Source organism: Rhinatrema bivittatum, chromosome 3 (genome assembly GCF_901001135.1).
Source record: "Rhinatrema bivittatum chromosome 3, aRhiBiv1.1, whole genome shotgun sequence".
NCBI classification, from domain to species: Eukaryota; Metazoa; Chordata; class Amphibia; order Gymnophiona; family Rhinatrematidae; genus Rhinatrema; species Rhinatrema bivittatum.
The window spans coordinates 231,538,593-231,562,505 of NC_042617.1; the positions used below are offsets into that span (position 1 = coordinate 231,538,593).

Below are 23,913 nucleotides of genomic sequence, written 5' to 3' on the forward strand. Positions count from 1 at the left end.
AATAGGAACACCATCTTCAAGGTTAGAGAACAAAGAGACAGACCCCGAAGGGGTCTGAAGGTGGATCCCACGAGGAAATCCAAAACAAGGTTGAGGTTCCACAAAGGCATTGGCCACTTCAGTGGCGGACGAATGTGCTTGACTCCTTTCAGGAAGCGAGAAACATCTGGGTGTTTGGCAATGGTCTTGCCATCCCTCCTGGGACCATAGCAAGACAGCGCAGCCACCTGAACCTTGATGGAGCTGAGGGAGAGACCCTTCTGAAGTCCATCCTGCAGGAAATCCAACACAATTGGGATTGTGGTCGCATGTGGATTGGTGCCATGAGTGCCGCACCATGCTTCAAATACTCTCCAGATCCTTACGTAGATGAGGGATGTGGAAAACTTACGAGCTCGGAGGAGTGTATCTATCACTGGCTCAGAGTAACCTCTTTTCTTCAGTCTAGCCCTCTCAATGGCCAGACCGTAAGAGAGAATTGAGCTGGATCCTCGAGGAGGATGGGACCTTGACGTAGAAGGTCCCGGAGAGGAGGCAGGAGGCGGCTCCCCTGCCAGTAGTCTTCTCATGTCCGCGTACCAGGGTCGTCTTGGCCATTCTGGTGCCACTAGAAGAACTAGGCCCCGGTGTTTCTGAATCTTGTGGATGATGGCGCCCAGCAGAGGCCATGGAGGAAAGGCATATAGCAGAGTCCCTGGAGGCCATGGCTGAACCAGGGCATCGATTCCATGTGAGAACGGGTCGCGCTTGCGGCTGAAGTATCTGGGTACTTGAGCATTGGACTTGTCCGTCAGTAAATCCATGTCCGGAATCCCCCAGTGATCCACAATCATCTGGAAGGCTGTGGGTGACAGCTGCCACTCTCCCGGGTTTAGGCTTTCTCTGCTGAGGAAGTCTGCCGTGGTGTTGTCCTTCCCGGCAATGTGGACGGCGGAGATGTCCTGAAGATTCGCCTCTGCCCAAACCATCAGTGGGGCGATCTCCAGAGATACTTGTCGGCTTCTGGTTCCACCTTGACGGTTGATGTATGCCACCGTGGTGGCATTGTCAGACATCACTGACTGCTCTGTTCTTCAGTTTGTGAGCAAATTGAAGGCATGCCAATCGGACTGCCCGAGCCTCTAGATGGTTGAAGTTCCACGCTGACTCTTCTCCATGCCACCACCCTTGTGCGGGGAGTCCTTCGCAGTGTGCTCCCCAGCCACTCAGGCTGGCATCTGTGGTGAGCAGAGTCCACGTGGGGGAGGACATCCTCGACCCCTTGCTCATGTGGTCGGACTGCAGCCACCACCGTAACTGTGTCCGGACTCTGGCAGGCAGAGGTAGGTGCGTGGAATAGTTCCGTAGACGAGGGCTCCAACGAGAGAGCAGGGAGTGTTGTAGAGGTCTCATATGGGCCCTTGCCCAAGGTACCACTGCCAGGGTGGATGCCATGAGACCGAGAACCTGCAGATAATCCAAAGCTACGGGCCGACTGGTGCCCATCAAGTACTGGATAGGCGTCTGAAGTTTTAACTTTCTCTTGGTAGTGAGACTGACTGTGTCTGCCTGGGTGTCGAACTGTACTCCCAGGTATTCCAGTGACTGGGAAGGCTGAAGGCAACTGTTGCTGAGGTTGATCACCCAGCCCAAGCTTTTCAGAAGGGCGATCACTCTGTTGGTTGTCCGATGGCTCTCCTCTTGTGATTTCGCCCTGATCAGCCAATCGTCTAGGTAGGGATGGACCAGAATTCCTTCCCGTCAGAGCCGCTGCTACCACGACAACCACCTTGGTGAAGGTCCGCGGTGACGTGGCCAATCCGAAGGGCAGAGCCCGGAATTGGAAGTGGTGACCCAGAACCTTGAAGCGTAGATAGCGCTGATGATCCGGATGGATCGGGATATGCAGGTAGACTTCCGACAAGTCTAATACCGTGAGGAATTCTCCTGACTGTACTGCGGTCTTGACGGAGCACAGAGTTTCCATGCGAAACCTCGGGACCCGTAAGTATCGATTGACTGACTTGAGGTCCAGCACAGGCCGAAAGGTGCCCCCTTTCTTGGGTACCAAGATATAAATGGAATAGTGTCCAGAATTCACTTCCCAGGCAGGTACTGGGATGATGGCTTTCAAGGACAGGAGCCTCGCCAAGGTAGCTTCCAATGCCGCCTTCTTGTGTATAGGACATGAAGATTCCACAAACTTGTCCGGAGGGAGATGATGAAAGTCCAGATAATACCCCTCTCAGATGATGGTGAGGACCCACTGGTCCAACGTAATCTCGACCCATCTGGGGTAGAAGAATGTTAACCTGCCCCCTATGGCTCCGTCCCCCAGATGAATCGGCGGATTCTCATTGTGAGGCGCGGCCGGGACCTGAGCCCGGACCTGCTCCCCTCTTGCGCTGCTTGGTCTGAAAGGCCTGATTCCTGGTCTGAAAGGCCTGATTCCTGGCCTGAGGACGAGGTGCCTGGTAGCAACTCCTGTAGGGAACGAAGCGCTGTGAACTCCTGCCCCTGGAGGGCCTTGGAAAGGCGCGCTGGCTCCTTCTGAACCGATCTTCCGGCAGTCTAGGCACTGGAGAGGCGCCCCATGTAGTGGCCAGTTTATCAAGGTCGCTGCCAAATAGGAAAGAGCCCTTAAAGGGCAATCTGGTGAGGCGTGTCTTTGAAGGCGCATCAGCTGACCATTTCCGGATCCAGAGCTGCCTCCTGGTGGCTAAGGAGGATGAGATCCCCTTGGCTGTTGTCCGGACTAGATCTGATGCAGCATCCGTGAGGAACGAGAGAGAGCGGACTCCATGTCAGCTGCCGGAGTGTTGTTCCTGACCTGTGACAAACAGGCACGCGTCACCACTGTGCAGCAGGTTGCAATCCACAAAGAGAGAGCTGCCACCTCAAAGGTCTGTTTCAGAATGGCGTCCAGTCGCCGGTCATGAGGCTCCTTGAGGGCCGTCCCCCCTTCAACTGGAATGGTAGTGCGCTTGACCACAGCGCTAATCAAGGCGTCCACCTGAGGGCATGTCAGCAGGTCCTGGATAGCCGGTGCCAATGGGTACATGCCCGTCAGGGTCCGGCCCCCTTTGAAGGAAGCCGCTGGTGCAGCCCATTCTAAACCTATCAGTTGTGCTGCTTGCAAGAATGGAAAATGGCGGGCTGTAGGACGAAGACCTTCCAGCAGGGGGTTCTGCGCGGAGGGTACCGTAGCGCTAGGACCTGTAATATCCAACTCCGCCAGACAATGAGACACCAGGTCGGAGAGATCCTCCTTAGGGAAGAACCGCCTCATGGTTCTATATGGCTCAATCCCTGGGGGAAGTTCCCCCTCGTCCGGGAGTTCTGACTCGTCCAGTGAAAACTCCTGGTCTGACTGATCTGGGCTGTCCAGCAGCGGGAGGTCCCGCTCACGATAAGGGCGTGAGGGTCCAGGAACAGGATCCGCAGGAGCCGCCGCCGCAGCAGCCGCAGTCGCAGCCACCGCAGGAACCGCAGAAACTGCAGGAACAGGAACAGCAGAAACCGCAGGGCCTGGACGGGAAGCCATTTGCATCTGTACAAAGGCATGAATCCCCTTAAAAGATCCACCCAGGAAATTGAAGCAGCCTCTAATCGCCAGGGTACAAGATCCCCCGGGATTCCCGATTGGTCGAGACTGCCCGCTAAATCCGGGGTAGCCCCTGGGGAACTGTCAGCAAATCGTGGCTGAGACTGGTCCTGGCCCGAGGGTCCCACGGCCTCCTCACATTGGGCACATAGGGAGTCTGGCTCTTCACTGTGCGTGGCTCGAAGCTGGCATGCAGAGCAGAGGCCAAGGGCTTTAATGCCGGAGGCAGGCGGCGCCCCCGCTGAAGACGCTGAGGCGTTCTGTTCCATTGAAAAGTATGCGCTGAATGAAAAGCGGCCACAATATACGCTGAAAAGAACAGGCGCACAATAATAATATGTGGCAGCAATAGGCGCTTAATACAACAGGCGCTTAACAATATGCGGCAGCAATATGCGCTTAGTACAACAGGCGCTCAATAATATGCGGCAGCAATATACGCTTAATACAACAGGCGCTCAACAATAACAACAATATGCGGCCAATATTGCCCACAGGCGCCTAGCCCAATGCGGCTCACAATATACGCACAATGATAAGCAATAGGCTCTCAGCAATATGCGGTAGCAATACACGCTCAATGGCTTTCAATAGGCTCTCAGCAATAAGCGGTTAGCAATACACGCTCAATGGCATTCAATATGCTCTCAGCAATAGGCGGTTAGCAATACACGCTCAGTGGTATGCAATATGCTCTCAGTAATAAGGCAATATACGCACAAGGAGGAATAGAGCTGCGCCTATTACGGGCGTTCAATACCTGAACAAGGCCCACAAAATGGCACCCTCCACGGCGTGCCACGCCGCCGATCCTCTGTTCCTCGGAGACCAGAAATAAGAGATGTACGCCTTACCTGATCCTCGGCGCTTCCCGGCTGGAACCCGGGCGGTCTCCGGCTGCGGAGGGAGAGGGCAAGTACCTTCACCGCCGCGTTTGAGGATATGCACCCGTTGCCGGGACCGAGGCGCCTCGTATGCCTCACCCGAACCTCGCCCGGGGGCTATGTCCCTGCCGCGATTCGGCCACCGGACCGAGGACTTAAACCTCCGGGGGATCACGGAAATCACCCCGGGAAACTCTACTGGGGGAGGGACCTTAGGGTATCACCGCAGGCGTGCGGGGCTCGATGTTGTAGAAGTTGTAGTTGAAAGAAAGTAGAAAGTAGATTTGGAAAACACGCTCAGCGAGCGTGCAGGCTCTCCAAACTGCTTTGGAGATGGAAATTACTAAGTTGCTACGCTTCCTGTGGGGGTATATATACACCCGTGCTGACGTCAGATCCGTCTCCAACTGCTAGCACGCGGATACTATACCCTTTCGTTCTGAGTCCATCTGGCTATACGCCAGGAAAATAACCAGTTTGCATTAACCTTGAAAAATTTACGTTCTTGAAAAAGAAAAAAAAAAACCTGAAATTACCCAGTGTGGACACAAGGCACAGTCAAAGAAATCGAAAATTTTTCTGTGCCGGGCTCCATTGGATGAGATCACCCATTTAAAAATTCTAGACTGCCACTCACCATATCTTGGCAGTTTACAGTACAACATACATAACCCTGAGAACACAAACCTACATAAAATTCAGGACAGTTTGGGGAGCCTTGCTGAAGAGAGCCGTACCTGCAGGGGAACGAGGGCTAACGGGATTGAGCTGGTGAGCTGTGAGAACTGTCTCCCGCCCCTGCCTGACGTCATCTGTGCCTGACACCAGCTGTGTGTATTTAAAGAACTGCACAGCACCAGGGCATGGCTTGGAGGAAATTTTTTGAGGAGGAAGTGCCCTTCTCTCTGAATGGGGAAAAAGCGGAAAATGAAGCTAGTAACATCAACTCCGGTGGCGAAACAGTTAAGAGGTCCAATGGAAACACATTTAGTGCGAAGGGTGAGTCAAACCTCTAAAGAGGCTCCTCAAGATTTCTCTCCTTCGTCAGGGGCTACTGCTAGTCCTGCCCAAGGCCAGTTATCCATTAGTACCTCAGGAAGTGTGGGGGTAAATACTTTAAATACCCCCACCCTGGGAGAAGTAATAACATCTGAAGATAGAGAGAAGAAATCTCAGGAACAGTTCTGGAGGAGTAGAGGAAGAGGTGACTGTGTCAGATCCAGAGAATATATCTCTCGTAGATATCTGGAAGGCAATTACAAATATGGAAAGGAGATTATCCCAGTCCATGGCCCAATCTACAGTTTTCTCTAATGAAATTAAAGGGAAACTTGACGACCATGGAAAAAGAATAGATCAGATTGAAGCAACAAATGTTGTATTGAATTCTCAGATAACTGCATTACAGACTGCAGGGGCCACCTTTGTGAAAGACTCTTTGTTGATATATAAAAATATGGAGGGGTTGGAAAATAATTTGAGAAGGAAAAACTTACATTTTTTAAATTTTCCCTATACAAGATTATTATCCACGCAAGAGTTATTTAAAAATTATGTTAAAGAGATATTATGTATTTCAACTGAAGTGCTTGTATCAAAGATATATTATTTATCTAATTCTAGAAGAGAAGGGCTAGCCCCAGAAGGTGAAATGGATGTGTTAGTAGCTAACAGCCCAAATTTAACATCTTTTTTAGAGGCTTCCGAAGATGAAATTCCCACTAGGGCAACTTTGATAGTGACCTTTGTATTAGAACAGGATAAAAATCTGATCCTACAAAAATACTTTAAAAACAAGTGTTTTATGTTCTGTGGTAAATTAGTTCAAGTATTCCCCGATGTATCAAGGAACACACAGATGAGAAGGAAACAATTTCTTTCGATGAAACAGAGTGTTGGCCCTAGGGGCCACATTTTTTCTTAAATTTCCTTGCAAGTGTATCATTACATTACAAAAAAATAAGTTTGTTTTCTTAGAGCCTTCTCATCTAGAAACCTTTCTTATAAAGGTAGTTGAAGGCATTGTAATTAGACTGAAAATGGATAGATTGTAAACTGGTTAAAATGATGAATCTCCTGAATTTCATAAGATGTTATGATTTATTTTTTTGTTTTCTTAAAGGTAAACTCCCCATTATGTGGACTTAATGGGAATGTGTATAGATTTTTTTTTTCTTTTTTGGTTTTGTAAACTGAAGATATAGTAACCTAGAATTCTTACTTTCTTTTCATTGAATAATGTATGAGAAACTTAATAAAGTATAAATTGAAAAAAAAAAAAATTCAGGACAGTTTGTGAATACTACCATCTTTCTTGTCCTCTGAGAAAATATAGTCTTCCTAACAAATTTTTAAAGATTCATTAAAATTCTAAAATACAGACTGTATATTTACATATCATCTCTGTTTAGAGGTTTCTCGTTATCTGCTGCTTGTCTCAAGGCCTCCTTGTCACGACGTTTCTTTTCTTTCTTTTCTTTCTTGGATAAGGTACGTTTAAAGTTCTGGATCACACCTTCTTTTTCCTGCTTCTCTGGCCCATTACTCTGAACCTTCTAGGATAAATCACATAGGAAGTGTGTCAGCTGTTGCCAGTTATCTGCAAGTACTTAATGAGACAAAAATTACATAACACTACAATGCAAATATGTAGGTACAGGTATTTTATAAAAGAAGGTGCTGGAAAAAGCCAAAAGTACAACAAACAAAGACCATTACAAACATTCAGAATGCTCAAGAATGATTCTGATTGGCTAAGGGCACTTGTCTATATATGTTTTCAAACTACTTTGCTTTAAGCAAAAATAAATCAAGGTTACATATAAAGATCTGTGTTTCATATGTCAAAAGACACCATTCAGATACTCATTGGGGGAAAAAAGTCATTTTATTAAGGTTTTAATCAGTTAAACATAATAGCCCTACATTTGCAATTGATATACAATCTGGTTTCTTATTTCTAATTCAGAGACTGCTGCACATGAAGAGCTATGAAGGACAAGGAAAAAGAATGGCAGAAGAGTAGACAATCATATCAGAAGGCAATTCAGGACTTTTCAGAATCACTTAAAAATGGGATCAAAATGTAAACTAATAGGCATATATATTGGGCCTGGGTTTAAGGTCAATCAATGACTTTGGGGCAATAAAGAAAAACGTCAATAGGGTTTTCAGACCCACAGTTACATCACACCCACGGGCTTGCAAGATAATTTTGAAAGGGAAAACTCCCATGGAGTTTCTCTTTAGAAATATGGGAATGTGCCTGGTTGGAGTAGCAGGCTGAGAACCAGGAAATCCAGGGTTTGAATCCTGCTTCTCCCACATATTTTTGTGACCTTGAGCATGTAAAATTTTACCCTCTTTTGCCTCAGTTACAACTCAGATTGCAAGTCCTCTTGAGCAAGGAAATAATTATATCTAAATTGTAACTCATCTTGAGCTATGATTTGGGGAAAAAAAAAGGCAAGTAATTAAAACTATATATATATTTATTTTTTTTTTGTAATTTTTTTTTATTTATTTATTTTTTAACAGAAGCAGAAACCCCAGCTTTGATTACAGAATGACTGCTGATATTCATCATGAGGTGAGTCTAGTGTCTTCTACTTATTTGCCCTGCTGGGCCCAGACAACTTGATATATTGAATCGTGTTACCAGAATCCACCTGTATTCTACTGATGTCAGACTGATTACAACCAGACTTTGGCTGCAGAAGGAAGGCTTCTAATGTAGAGATTACTTACCTGATAATCTCGTTTTCCTTAGTGTATACAGATGGACTCAAAACTTACTGGAAATTCCCTCAGTGAAGAATGCGGCATTGAGTATAACAAGGAATAGAGCTTTCTCGGTTGCTGGCCCCATTTTGTGGAACGCATTGCCAGACCCGCTTAGGTTAATAAGTAGCCGGAAGGAATTTAAGAAGGCTTTAAAAACCTATTTCTTTCAGGAAGCTTTTAAAGATTTAGAAATACCTTAGCTAAGTAAATAAGATTAAATATGTTTGTATCATACTATATTACTTTACTTATTCCTGCTTTTAAATTTTTAAATGTAATTGGCCATTCTTTGTTCATTCACCATTATTTTTATTGATTATGTAATATGTTGTATTTTTATTCATACTTATTTTACTACTTTAAGTTTTATTTCCAGTAAGGCTTTGGTCAGTAAGCCTTACTGGAAAACGGTATATAAATTTGTTTAAATAAATAAATAAATTCAAATTTTACCTCTAAGTTGGTAGAAAAATCTACCCCTTCTCTCTTGTGGTGATAGCTAAGGGTCCCTCCCCCAGTTGAGAATTCCTGAGGTGATTTCTGAGATCTGAGGTGTGCCTTGGTCTGTTAGCTGGTTCCCGGTGTGGACTTTGCTGCTGAAGCAGCTGAAAGGCAGCGGGTGCAGGAAGGTGAGCGTGGCGGGGACGGCCTAAGCCCCTCTCCCCCTGCAGCCGGAGACCGTCTCTATACTCAGCTGGTAAGTGCTGAGCCCAGGTAAGTAGAGAAGAACTCCCCCTATCCAGAGACGTGGAAGGGCTTCAGTAAGTCTTTCCTCCTTGCTCAGCGCACCATACTAATGATGTTCCTAATCCCGTTAGGGCAAGTGAAGGGGATTTCCGAGCAGATTGAGTGGCCTCCCAATGGGCTAGGGCCCGCTTCAGGCTCGGTGAGCACTCCATGTGGTGGGCCGTGTGGCGCCATCTTGCGTACGGTTTGTTGCGGTGCCATCCCCCAGTGTCCATTGGTACGCGTGGGGTGAGCTGACCCTTTGTGCGCATAACGCGCGCACAATCACGCGCATAACTACATGCACAACCAGCTGCTTTTATGTGCGTCGAGGCAGGTCTGTGCACACTCGAGAGGCGCGAACTGGCTGAACGCACAAGCAAAGATCATTATGGCCCTGGCAGCAAAGAAGCACAAGCAACACTCCTTTTGTGCTGCCTGCCACATTAAGGCTGCACAGTCTGACCTGGAATCATAGAAATAGAAATGAAATGATGGCAGAAGACGACCAAATGGCCCATCCAGTCTGCCCAGCAAGCTTCACACATTTTTTCTCTCATACTTATCTGTTTCTCTTAGCTCTTGGTTCTATTTCCCTTCCACCCCCAGTTTTAATGTAGAAAGCAGTGATGGAGCTGCATCCAAGTGAAATATCTAGCTTGATTAGTTCGAATCCTTCCTGTGTCAGCAGTGTGAGGAAGCCCGGGGAGGGCTGGGCTCTCAGGACTTTTCCAAGTCCAGCCTCTCCCAGTCAGAGGACGGGTCAGCCACAATCTTATCTAGTAGCACCCTGGACCTGAGCAATTCCGGGACTGCGTCCTCCCCCCGGGAGAGGGGCAATTCAGCGGCCCCTACCCCAGATCCTCCTGGACTAGATATGGACTCGGCGGCCTTTTCTTGATTGGAATTCTTTCAGGGCCTGCAAGCCTTTGTTCAGGCTCTGTCAGCTACTGTCCGAGCCCCACTGGGAAGGCCTCGCTCTCCCAGCCCTATCAGCATGCTTTGGGACATGCCTTGCCCTGTCAGGTATCCCTGACAGGGACCCAGGCACCACGGATGATGAGGGGAATGCGGACTTATTGAAAGACGGGGAAATCCCTCCAAGCCTGGAGCCATACTGGACCAAGCTTCGATTTTTCCACAGAGATGAATTACCAGACCCTGAAGAATATGGGAGTTCCTGGCATGGACTCTATGTTGGAGCCAAAGAAGAATCCTAACCTGGTGTCTGTGAAAAGCCTCTTGCTATTTCCCAATGCTGGAAGTCATCAGGAGTTGATTGACCTGGAATGGAATGCCCCGGAAGCCAGTTTTAAAGGAGGTCGGGCCTTGGAGGCCTTGTACCCTTTGGACCTGGCAGCCAAAGAGTGCCTACGTTTCTTGAAAGTAGACTCCCTGGTCTGCGCTGTCTGGAAGTGAACAACTATCCCAGTAGAGGCAGGAGCAGCCTTGAAGGATGCTCACGATAGGCGGTTGGAATCCATCCTTAAACAAGCCTTTGACGAGACAGCAATAACACTGCAGAGTGCTTCCTGTTGTTCCCTGGTGGCTCGTTCTTGTCTGCTTCTCTCGAGAGAGGCAAATAGCTCAGGGGTGCATACCAAAGAGATGATCATGCCTGCTGTGGCCTTCCTAGCTAGATGCAATCTTGGACCTAGTGCGCACCTCAGCCAGAGGGTTAGCCTCAGTGGTGGGGGCCAGAAGACAGCTATGGTTTTGAAATTGGTCAGTGGACGTGACCTCTAATGCAAACCTCACAAAGATACCCTTAAAGGGATTCTTCCTATTCGGAAGCAAATTGGAAAAGCTAACCAGTAAGTGGGGTGAATCTCCAGTGCCTCTGCTACCAGAATATAAGAAAGTTGCAGCGCCCCTCGCCCATGAGGTGTCGGACCAGGGGCTCCCAGTACTTTCGGCCCTAAAGAAACTTGTCATTTCAAACATCTCGGCCCTTGGGAAGATCTCAGTCCTTTTGGAGCCCTCAACCAAAAAGAGGAACGGGTTTGGGCTCAGGTTCGACCTGAAGTTCCTAATGAAGTTTGGACGACCCATCCACGGGACAAGGAGATAGCAGAGGGATAGTCGGTCCCCTATCAGCGGTGGGTCGAGATCACATCGGATAAATGGGTACTGGACTTCATCTGAGAAGGTTATGCTCTGGAGTTTTGCTGCATCCCTTGGGACAGGTTCCTAATGTCACCTTGCCATTCCCAGCACAAAAAACTGGCAGTAGAATCCACTTTAAGGCTCCTCAGTTTGAGGGATATAACCCTGGTACCTACACCCCAAGTAAATATGGGGCGTTATTCCATCTATTTCACCATACCCAAGAAGGAGGGTTCATTCCGACCCATCTTGGATCTCAAGAGCGTCACTCGCCATCTGCGGATAATTCACTTCCACGTGGAAACTCTTCACTCCGTCATGGCTGTTCAGCCGTGAGAATTCTTAACCTTTCTGGTCCTCTCGGAGGCCTGCCTTCATATTCCAATCTGTCAAGACCACCAGTGTTTCCTATGCTTTGCGGTACTGGGCCGCCATTATCAGTTCTGGGCGTTGCCCTATGGCCTGGCAATTGCCCCCAGAATATTCTCCAAAATCATGGTGGTCGTGGTGGCGTCACTGAGGAAAGAAGGGATCCTGGTGCACCCTTACTTAGACAACTGGCTGATCCGGGCAAAGTCATTGGAAGAGAGCCTCCAGGCGACCAGCAGGGTCAAGTCCCTCCTACAGGAACTCTGTTGGGTCATGAACATGGACAAGAGCAGCCTCAAGCCCTCCCAGTCCTTAGAGTACCTGGGAGTCCAGTTTGACACCACAGGAGGACAAGATCTTCTTCTCTCACTCGAGGATAAGGAAACTGAGGCAACAAGTGAGTCAGTTGACAAACACGATGTGCCCCAGGATGTGGAGCTATCTCCAGGTCCTTAGTCTGATGGCATCAACCCTGGAAGTAGACCTGTGGGCGAGGGCATACATACGAACCTACTGTCAGTTGGAACCTACTATCTCAAGACTACTTGATTTGCCTATATCTACTGATGGAAGTATGTCCCCGGATCCAGTGATGGCTACAGGAAATTCACCTAAGCAAGGGTGTAAGCCTGACCCCATCAAACTGGATCATCCTCACGACGGATGCGAGTCTCCGAGGGTGGGGAGCTCATTGTCAGGAATTGACAACCCAGGGGTAATGGACCGAGGAAGAGGCGTTCTGGAACATAAACCACCTGGAAGCATGAGCGGTCAGATTAGCATGCCTGCAATTCAGCCACAGGTTCCAGGGACAGGCAGTTCGCATGATGTTGGCTAACACAACAACGATAGCCTACATCAACCGCCAGGGAGGAACCAAAAGCCACCAAGTGTCTCTGGAGCGAGACCCCCCTTATGGAATGGGCGGAGTTAAATCTTCAAGGGATCTTGGCCTCCGACATCGCGGAAAAAGAGAACATCAGAGCTGACTTTCTCAGCAGGGAGAGTCTGGATCCAGGGGAATGGACGCTGTCAAGCAGAACCTTCCAGCTTCTAGTAGATTGCTGGGGCCTCTCATCCATCAACCTACTGGCTACATTTCACAATGCGAAAGTACCCCGATTCTACAGTCACAGATGAGATCAGCGCTCCCATGGGATCGACTCCCTTCTCCAGACCTGGCCAGAGGAGGACTTTTTTTTTTTTAAATACTGAATAGGTCAACCAGACTTTGGCTCTTATAAATTGAATTTGAAATTTTTTCAGGCACTAACCCTTTTAACTATTTTTTGATCAATATGAAAAGATACCTGTTAATATTTTTAATGTAAAAAAGCCTGACTTTTTTTTTTCCCCCCCTGCATTACAGTGTCTTGGTTGAATGATACAGATGTTATCCTTTTGAAGTAGTAAGATATTTCAGGGTACCGGCTCATTTCTTTGGTTATGGTTTCAAATAGAAAGGGTTTCCCTGCTCTCTCACTTGATTCATTAGTTTTTGAAAATGTTCTCCTCACTCTACTGTTATTCATCTACTAAGAAAAAATGTATATTGTTCACAAAACTCTACTGTTCCCAACTACTATGTTAACTCCATTTTATTGTATAATTGCATATTTTGAAAACAGTTATGATGGCTCTACCGAATAACGGTATATAAAACTCTATAAATAAATAAATATGGTGTCAACACTACAATTTTAATCTGTTCGCATGAGAACCAAAAGCGTTGCTGAATTATTTGCTGTCATTTTCTGAATCAGGCCTTGTCACCTTGTCAGAGTTCATCTCAGTGCCATATCAGGCTTACCCTCAATTTGAACATAAGCTATCTCCATTCATCGTTTAGTGTCCAAATTCAGGAAAGGCTCGTGGCATACTAAACCAATTGTGTGGGATCTAAATGTGATAGTGACACAACAGATGTAGCATCCTTATGAATTATTGAAGGTAGCCTCACTCAAGTTTCTAACATTGAAAGTAATATTCCTGGTCACAGTAACCTCAGCCAGAAGAGGTGGCAAACTTCAGGCTTTAGTTCATTATCCTCCTTATATGCAGTTGTTTCACAATATGGTTGTGAGCTGCACCCCCCTGAAGTTTCTACCAAAATTGTCCGCCTACCATATAAATCAAAGCTATCGTGCTACCTTTGTGCTTCCTGAAACCTTATGCATATGAAGGTGAGAGAGCCAGTCATACCTTCAGTGAACCTCTTACTACAATAGAAGAACTCGACCTCAGTCAGTCTTCTCAACTATTTGTCTCTTACTATCCTAATTGTTTGGTCACTGCTATGCCCAATCTAACAGGCCGATACAGTACAGTGCACTCCGGAGCGCACTGTTAGCCTGCTCTTGGACACGCGTTTTCCCTTACCCCTTATTCAGTAAGGGGAGGAAAACGAGCGTCCAACCCGCGGCACCTAATAGCGCCCTCAACATGCAAATGCATGTTGAGGGCCCTATTAGGTATGCACGCGCGATTCAGAAAGAAAAATGTGCAGCCAAGCCGCACATTTTACTTTCAAAAATTAGCGCCGACCCAAAGGTCGGTGCTAATTTCTTCCAGCACCGGGAAAGTGCACAGAAAAGCAGTAAAAACTGATTTTCTGTGCACCCTCTGACTTAATATCATAGCGATATTAAGTCTAAGGTCCCGAAGAGTAAAAAAAGTAAAAAAAAAATAAATAAATAAAATTGGAATTTGGCCCACAGCTGTCGGGCCGAAAACCGGACGCTCAATTTTGCCGGTTTCCGAGCCCGTGGCTGTCAGTGGGCTCGAGAACAGACGCCGGCAAAATTGAGCGTCGGCTGTCAAACCCGCTGACAGCCGCTGCTCCTGTCCAAAAAGAGGCGCTAGGGACGCGCTAGTGTCCCTAGCGCCTCTTTTTACCGCCGGGCCTAATTTAAATAAATTAACTTACTGTATTGCGTGCACAGGAGAGTGGGCGCTCACCCGCTCTCCCGCGTTTTTAACTGTATCTGCCCGATACATTGTTCAACTATCAGACTTCATCATGCACTGCTATAGTCTAGCAGATCTACAAATTACAGACACCGTCAAGGCTCATCATTCGAGCCACAGCTGCAATGTTGACTCATCTGCAATCTGTGTCTTTAGAAGACATCTGCAAAGTCACAGAATGGTCATCAGAACACACCTTTGTTCCATTATTGTCTGGATAATCTCTGAGTGACAGTAAGTTTGAACAAACAGTTTTGTGTAGCCTGTTCACCCAGTTATCTGTTCTCCATGATGGTCGTCTGGGTTGCTTATTCAGTAAATACTCTGCTGCAGCCCTCAGCTTGGGACTCCCACATGTTATGGCTAATTCAGACCTTCTTATTGACAGAAAAAGCAAGTTTGCCTACTGTAAAAGGTGTTTTCCGTAGATAGGATAAATTAGCCATACTAAATAGCACCTCCCCCAATTCCCTCCCCGCAGAGTCAAGTACCTGGTTAGGCTTAGCTCTAAAATTGACTGGAAGGACTCATGAGATGATGCCCAACTGGTAATTCCTGCACATGCTCAGAGCAAAAAGCTGTACTAGCTATGAGTCAGATCGATACAGTAAAGTGCGGCCGCGGTTACCCTGCTCCTAACTCGCCTTCTACTCACTTTCCGGCCGCGTTAGCCCTTCCCGCGATACACTATCCCCTTTAACTCATCCCTACCACCTCTTAAAATCCCCGGGTGACCCCTTCCGCCCGCAGCATGTATATTAAATGTAAACGAGCGAATTAGCTATTCCCTCCAATACAGTAACGCGCGCCCCGACTATCGCTTTTTTACCCTGCCGTTTTGCCGCGCGTTTACCCTGCTAACTTACCGCCTACCCTTACCCCAGCGTTAGAGGCAGGGGTAAGGGTAGACGGCAAACTTTCCCCCAGCCCCCGCTCACCTGCCCTGGCCGCGTCCGGTCTCCGGTGCAGCCCCAGTCCTGTCCCCTCCTCCCGAAGCAAAAAAAAAACAAACCCGAAAAAAAAGTAGCAAGAGAGCGAGGGGAGAGACGGGCAATCCTACGCTCGGGCCTGCCAGTACCTTGTTCTTTCCTCCCGAAGCAGGGCGCGAAAAGCAGCCTTGCTCCGGGAGGGGGGGGGCAGTTTAAAGCAACAAAGTGACTTACTTTTGCAGCCCCCCTCTCGGGACATCGGCGACTACCGCGGCTCCTGCCTCCAGCAGTCAGACGCATCGCACGTGGGAAAGGGCCCCTATGCGTGCAATTGGCTGCTCAAGACATGACATCACATGCCGTGACGCCAAACGTCGTGACGTCACGTCTTGAGCAGCCAATTGCACGCATAGGGGCCGCTTTCCCACGTGCGATGCGTCTGTCTGACAGCTGGAGGCTGGAGCCACGGTCGTCGCCGATGTCCGGAGGGGGGGGCTGCAAAAGTAAGTCACTTTGTCGCTTTAAACTGCCCCCCCCCCCTCCTCCCGGAGCAAGGCTGCTTTTCACGCCCTGCTTCGGGAGGAGAGGAGAAGGGACTTGCATTGCCAGTCTCTCCCCTGGCTCTCTTGCTACTTTTTCGGGTTTTGTTTTTTTTTTTTTTTGCTTCGGGAGGAGTGGATAGGACGGGCTGCACCGGAGACCGGACGCAGCCAGGGCAGATGAGCGGGGGCTGGGGGAAAGTTTGCCGAGCATCGGAGAACATAACTGTCCACTTCCTGGTACCTGTCATTTCAAATGTCATTTGAAATGACAGATACCAGCGTGGCCGTGAAGCGTTAGGCCCGCGCACCCAGGATACTGTATAGGCGCTCTATACAGTAAAATGGGTTGCGCGGGCCTAACCTTCACCTAACACTTCGCAGACGCGGCATGCATTTGCATGCAATTTGAAGAGAGTATCGAGCGGTAGGTGAAGAGAACTGTGCGTGCGGGGAACGAGGGTGCGCCTGGCACTGCCGCACTCTAACGCGGCATAACTATCGACCTGAGTGAGAGGTCCGTTCTGTGATACTAGGTGTCGTCATCCATATGTTATGGCTAATTCATCCTATTGTTTTTGGAAAACACAGTTTATGGTAAGCAAACTTGCTCTCAAAGCACATTTCTGAGTAGAAAAGGAATGTCAGAGAAAAATATTGGATGTATCTCAGGGTAAGGTAAGGCAGTAAAGTATAGGATTATAGGTTTTAGTTACTAGGATGTTTCCTCATGTATGTTCATGCTTTTAAAAAAGTATTGTAATGCACAGGGAGCATGACTTGAGAAGTAGACCATGTTACATTTGTAGTAAAAAGACAATTCAGAGCAGTGATTTTAGTTTTCTGAAAACTAATCGAGGGGCTAGTCTGATGCTGGTTGGCAGGGCATTCCAGAGAGAGCCCTCTGCCCAGTGCTTGTGAGGTACAGTTCCTTAGGTGTAGGCAGGCTGGTGAATAGGTGTGCTGAGGTAGGTTGGTGTATAACTGTTTTTGGGCCTTGAAGGAAAGAACAAAGATTCTGAATTGGTTTCTGGAAAATATTGGGCGCCATTAGAAGGAATGTAGAATAGGAATAATCCCCTCAAATTTATTTGCGTTTAGCATCAGTTGGGCTGAAGTAAGTTGCAGGCACTGATTTCATTTCTTTGGACTCTTAATATTAGAGCAAATTTCAGTAATCCAGGCGGGAGATCACATAGGCTTGGATTTAGATGACTATGGCATATGCAGGATCATTTAAGGCGTAAAGATTACAGTTGGCATATCTGAAAAAAAAATACTGATTTGAATACTGCCAGGATTTGAACTTTGATACTGAGCTTGGAGTCCAGCACAAATCCCAGACTTTGAACTTGACAGCCTAAAGGAAGAGCTGTCTCTTCAAGGATCACCTCAAAGTTTACTTGACTTGGTCTTTTTTTTTTCCTATCCACAGTATTACTTTTGTGGATTCTGTCTTTTGGTGTAAGATTTCTCAAATATTCTCTGTACATCAGTGCTTTGATTTTATTTGATAACAGCACATTACTTTATAGTTAAGTACATATTTCCTAGCATGTAGCAGATGGACTCAAAACAAGTGGGTATAGTGTGCTCGTGCTAGCAGTTGGAGACGGATCTGACGTCAGCACGGGTACATATACCCCCACAGGAAGTGAAGCAATTCAGTAATTTCCATCTCCAAAGCAGTTTGGAGCTCCTTCACGCTCGCTGAGCGTTCTCCCAAATTCTAGCGACTACATTTCTAGACGATATTTACTAACAACGAGCCACGCACTCCTGCAGTGATACCAGGCGGTCCCTCCCCCAGTTGAGTTTCCCGAGGGGATTTCAGTGGTCCCTCGGAGGTAAGTGCCTCGGTCCGGTGGCCGGCTCGCGGCAGGACCTGCCCCCGAGCGAGAAGGGCTCGGGCGCGGCCTAGAGGCAGCAGGTGCACCTCCTCGAGCATGGCGGTGAAGGTAATCGCCCTTTCCCCGCAGCCGGAGACCGCCCGGGTTGCAGCCGGGAAGCGCCGAAGACAAGGTAAGGCGTATTTATATATATTTACTTGTTGGTCTCCGAGGATCCGAGGAGAAGCAGAGTGTGCCTCTGGGGTGGCCAGTTAAGTGGGCCGCCATTTCGACTGCCTGCTCGCCATCAGCTTCTATCTGAAGTGTCCCACCTATTGCTACGCGCACCGGGAAGGTCAACGCAGCGATAGGCGCCCATGGCTACGCGCACGGCGATAGGCGCCCGTTTACAGACGCACGTTGCTAGATGCACATTGCTAAGCGCCCATTCATAGTCGCACGTTGCTAGATGCACGTTGCTAAGACGCCCGTTCATAGGCGCACGTTGCTAAGACGCCCGTTCATAGGCGCACATTGTTGGGCGTACGTTGCTGTCAAACCCCTCCTCAAAAAACCCAATCTTGACCCCAAAGACCTCTCTAATTTCCGACCCATCTCAAACCTACCTTTCCTGGCCAAAGTACCAGAAAAAATAGTCAACACCCAGCTCTCAGACCACCTAGAAAAACACATCCTTTTCCCTTCACAATTCAACTTCCATAGATTTTTCAATACTGAGACTCTCCTAATCTCCCTCACCGACACCATTTTAAAAGGCTTCGACAAAGGCCACTCTTACTTGCTCGCCCTCCTTGACATATCCGCTGCCTTTGATACCGGAAACCATAACATTCTCCTGACCCGTCTCAATGAAATCGGAATAGCTGGTACCACCCTCCACTGGTTTAAATCCTATCTTACCAATAGACTTTACAAGGTTAGAATAGAAACTTTGAATCTAACCCTATACACCTCTCCAGGGGGCGTTCCTCAAGGCTCATTTCTCTCTTCTACCCTCATTATTATTTAATTTTTATATACCGAGTTTCATGAGAATATATCACATCGGTTTACAATAGTTAAATATTCATTTAAAAATATTTGCATTTCCAAAATTAAATGATGAAAAGAAGATACAAAGTTTCATAATAAACTAACAAATAAAATAGTAAAATAATTAAACAAAATTTAAACAGTTAAAGAAGCAGAACAGTAAGAGCAGAGATAATATAATTAACTAAATATTTTTATTACAGGGGAATATAATCATTACGTTAAAACTCTTGGAAGGCTTGTTTGAATAGCCATGTTTTAATACCCTTTGTAAATATTTTAATGTCAAATTCCATCCTTAGTTCCTGGGGTAGAGAGTTCCACAGCTGGGGTCCGGCAATGGAAATAATACTCTCTCATTATTTAAATGAGCAATTTTAGGAGAAGGTATGGGAAGCATCCCTGTACCTGCTGATCTTGTAATTCTAGATAGGATAAGAAATTGTAATGTTGAGGTTAACCATTCTATCTTTTACCGCTCTGTCAACTCCTCTCTGACCTTGACCTCGATCACTATCTTTATGCTGATGACGTTCAAATACTCATCCTCACACATTCTTTGACCACCACCCTCAAAACCTGGGAAACCGCCCTTTCCTCGATTAATTCACTCAACAGCCTAAATCTTGTCCTCAACATCATTCTCGCCCCTACTCACAACCAAATAATTTCCCTCCCTCAATTTATCACAGCAAGTACAAGACCTTGGTGCCATCATAGATAATCATCTCAACTTTAAAAAGTTTATTGGCTCAAAGATGAAAGAATGCTACTTTAAACTTTACACCTTGAAAAAACTCAGACCTCTCCTCCACTTTAATGATCTCCGTACTGTACTACAAGCCGCCATACTATCCAAAATTGATTACTGTAATTCCCTTCTCCACGGCCTACCCAAAACCACAACTAAACCCCTACAAATGCTTCAAAACTCCGCTGTTAGAATTCTTACTAGCTCCAAAAATACAGACCATATCTCCCCTATCCTCAGAGATCTTCACTGGCTCCCCCATCTCCTACCACATAACTTACAAAGCGCTCACAACCAAAACATGTGATGGTTGAATGACTCCAAATATCACACCACTAACAGACCAACCAGATCCTCCTATAAGGGCATCCTATACACCCCTTCACCTAAGCAGTCTCACTAACACCACAAAAGAAAAAGCTCTTTCCATAGCTGGCCCCCACACCTGGAACAACATGCCTCCAGATCTCAGACAAGAGCCATGCACTCAAATTAAAAATAAAAAAAACACCTCAAAACATGACTATTTAAACAAGCTTACCATTAACCCCTGCCCTGCTGCATTGATATTTCGTTCTGTTATTGCATTATTACTTAATTATTATTAACTACCGCACCCTCCATATATCTTGTAATCCCTGCTTCAGGTAATTCTTGTTTACTGTTAACATTTCGCTATTGCTTAAGACATTATTGTTAATTTGCCGCGTCTACCATTTATCTTATAAACCCGTTACTCCATTGAAAACATTGAATCACATGCCCTGCTTAATGTAATTTTTGTTTACCCTTAACATTGCATTTTGGTTAACTCATTGTTAATACTGCTTCTATCCTATACCACTGCCCTGCTTTATGTAATCTTCACTTACCATTTACTTTGCATTTTTGGTTAACTCGTTTTTTTTGTTAATACTGCTTCTATCATAACTGTTAAAGCCTATACTTCTGTAGTTCCTCGGAGGCCCCTGCCCAGTTCCATGTAACTCTTTCTTTTCTATTAATGTTCAATGTAAGCTGGCATGATGTATCTACGAATGTCGGCATATAAAAATCCTACATAAATCTGATAGCAGGGGAGCACATAACCCACCGGTCCTGAGTCCATCTGGATACACACTAGGAAATTCTGTATTTAATAGCAGGAATACCAGCATAACGCCCATGACTGACAAGTGGAATTAGATCACCCATCCTACCTCACTGCAAACAGACAAAAAGAAAAATCTGTTCTGACCAAAAACATTCTAACAAAACTGAAGATCAAAAGTAGCAAGAAGTGGAAAGGCACCAAAAGTGTGCACAAAACAGCGGCTTGTCATGCTCCTTTGTGTGAGTGACAAGCATACATGGTGCCTCCAGCATTCCACGAGGGTTTTTAACAGGACAAAGTAGTGAAGTCATCAACAGGGCAGAGCTAGCGGCACTGACACACAGATTATTGCGCTATCACTGGACAGCCCAATAATCTTACAGCAGGCAAGAACTAGAGCAATGATCCAGGAATACTGAAGAAACCCAGCAACTAGGACATAAGCAGAATGGAACCAGAGGAGCCCAATCTATGAACAAGTAAGGAACACAGCCCTAGCTGGCTATTAGCAGAATTACTGAAAAAGCATACATGAGAGATCTGCATTCCACTCTAGCAGTAAAGCATCCTGAGTTTGCTGGTAAGAACAGAGTGACATTTCTATTTTGTCCTGATGAAAAGCAAAATTGCTTACCTTGTAATAGGTGTTATCCCAGGACAGCAGGATGTAGTCCTCACATATGGGTGACGTCACTGACGGAGCCCTGGTGTGGGAAATCTTTCTGTCAAAATTTCTAGAAACTTTTGACTGGCCCTGTGAGGGCACTGAGCATGCCCAGCATGCCATGATATTCTCTGCCACAGGGGTCTCACGCTAGTCTCGTGTATAGCAATAAGCTTTAGCAAAAAATAAAATAAATGGAACATACCCAACTCCGTGGAGTGGCGGGTTTCGTGAGGACTACATCCTGCTGTCCTAGGATAACACCTATTACAAGGTAAGCAATTTTGCTATATCCCAGGACAAGCAGGATGCTAGTCCTCACATATGGGTGATTAGCAAGCTAGAGGCTGAGTCAGTTTGTAGTGAAGCAACAGTGAAGTATTGCTGATGAAATGAGTCAGCCGAAGATCACAGCAGGTTTGGATGTAGAAGGAGTTGGGATTAGACTGGAAATGTTAAGATTACTTACCTGGTAATCTCCTTTTCCTTAGTGTATGCAGATGGACTCAAAACAAATGGGTATAGTGTGCTCGTGCTAGCAGTTGGAGACGGATCTGACGTCAGCACGGGTACATATACCCCCACAGGAAGTGAAGCAATTCAGTAATCTTCCTTGCAAAGCTGTTATAGCTATATGTGTACTGACCGATCGATTAATCAACAGGATTACCCTGACCAATTGATGGTAGCTGGAGACCGCCAGTGTTCTCAACCGGAAGGCGTCGACACCCGGCAGGGTGGATGCCCTATTATAAGCAAAACATGGCTTACCGTGAGTCAGCGAATCCCCGGGCGGGATGCTGAATCCATCTGCATACACTAAGGAAAAGGAGATTACCAGGTAAGTAATCTTAACATTTCCTAGCGTGTAGCAGATGGACTCAAAACAAATGGGATGTACAAAAGCTACTCCCGGACTGGGCGGGAGGCTGCCCGAGGACCGTGTAGGATCGAACTCGCAAATGCTGTGTCCTCCCTGGCCTGAACGTCCAGACGGTAGAATCTGGAGAAGGTATGGAGGGAGGACCACGTCGCCGCTATACATATCTCTGCAGGCGACAGCAGCTTAGCTTCTGCCCAAGAGGCTGATTGTGCTCTGGTAGAATGATCCTTGACCTGTAGAGGTGGTGGTTTTCCCGCCTCTACGTAGGCTGCCTTGATAACCTCTTTAATCCAGCGGGCGATGGTCGGCCGTGAGGCCGCTTCCCCTTGCTTCTTCCCACTGTGCAGGACGAACAGGTGGTCCCGTCTTTCGTACTGCTTCTGACATTTCCAGGTATCTGGACAGCAGTCTGCCGATGTCGAGATGACATAGTATTCGACCTTCTTCCGATTTCATCAAACCTTCCGTGGTAGGCAAGGATATGGTTTGGTTGAGGTGAAAGTGGGAGACCTCTTTGGGTAAAAAGGAAGGAACTGTACGAAGATGGATAGCCTCTGGAGTGATTCTAAGAAATGGATCACGACAGGATAGTGCTTGTAGTTCTGAGATGCGGCGTGCTGAACACACAGCCAGCAAGAACACCATCTTCAAGGTTAACAAATGGAGAGACAGGCCTCGAAGGGGTCTGAAGGCGGATCCCGCCAGAAATTCCAACACTAGGTTGAGGTTCCACAGGGGCACTGGCCACTTCAGTGGCGGACGAATGTGTTTGACTCCTTTCAGGAAACGTGAGACGTCTGGGTGTTTGGTAATGGTGTTGCAGTCACTCCTGGGACCGTAGCAAGACAGCGCTGCTACCTGAACCTTGATGGAGCTGAGGGACAGACCCTTCTGAAGTCCATCTTGTAGGAAATCCAAAATGATAGGAATCTTAGCGGCATGTGAATTGGTGCTGTGAGAGTCGCACCAGGCTTCAAAAACTCTCCAGATCCTGATATATGTCAATGATGTGGAGAACTTGCGTGCTCGGAGGTGTGTGTCTATTACCGGCTCAGAGTATCCTCTTTTCTTCAATCTAGCCCTCTCAATGGCCAGAACGTAAGAGAGAATTGAGCTGGATCCTCGTGGAGGATGGGACCTTGCAGCAGCAGGTCCCTGTATGGAGGCAGAGATAGAGGATTCCCTGCCAGTAGTCTTCTCATGTCTGCGTACCAGGGTCTTCTTGGCCAGTCCGGGGCCACTAGAAGAACTAGTCCTCTGTGCCTCTGAATCTTGTGTATAATGGCGCTCAGCAGGGGCCATGGAGGAAAAGCATATAGCAGGATCCCCCTGAGGCCATGGCTGTACCAGGGCATCGATCCCCTGGGATAGAGGATCCCGCCTGCGGCTGAAATACCTGGGAACTTGAGCGTTGCACCTGTCCGCTAGTAGGTCCATGCCCGGCGTCCCCCCACTGATCCACAATCATCTGGAAAGCTGTGGGCGACAGCTGCCATTCCCCCGGGTTTAGGCTTTCTCTGCTGAGGAAGTCTGCCGGGGTGTTGTCCTTCCCGGCGATGTGGACGGCGGAGATGTCCTGGAGATTTGCTTCCGCCCAAGCCATCAGGAAGGCTATTTCTAGGGATACCTGTCGGCTTCTGGTTCCACCCTGTCGGTTGATGTATGCCACTGTGGTGGCGTTGTCCGACATCACTCTGACCGTTCTGTTTCGAAGTCTGTGGGCAAATCGCAGGCACACTAGCCTGACTGCCCGT

The 23,913-nt window shown here is 47.3% G+C and overlaps 1 protein-coding gene across 21 annotated transcripts in view; it reads right to left on the reverse strand.

Moving 5' to 3' along the window:
- Positions 1-23,913, reverse strand: part of AFDN (afadin, adherens junction formation factor) — a 1,391,435-nt gene that overhangs the window by 1,263,266 nt on the left and 104,256 nt on the right. For all 21 annotated transcript variants that reach the window (XM_029594302.1, XM_029594301.1, XM_029594288.1 and 18 more), the window contains exon 4: positions 6,862-7,022. In XM_029594302.1, coding sequence (XP_029450162.1) covers positions 6,862-7,022 — 161 coding nt within the window. The remainder of the gene's footprint in view (positions 1-6,861; positions 7,023-23,913) is intronic.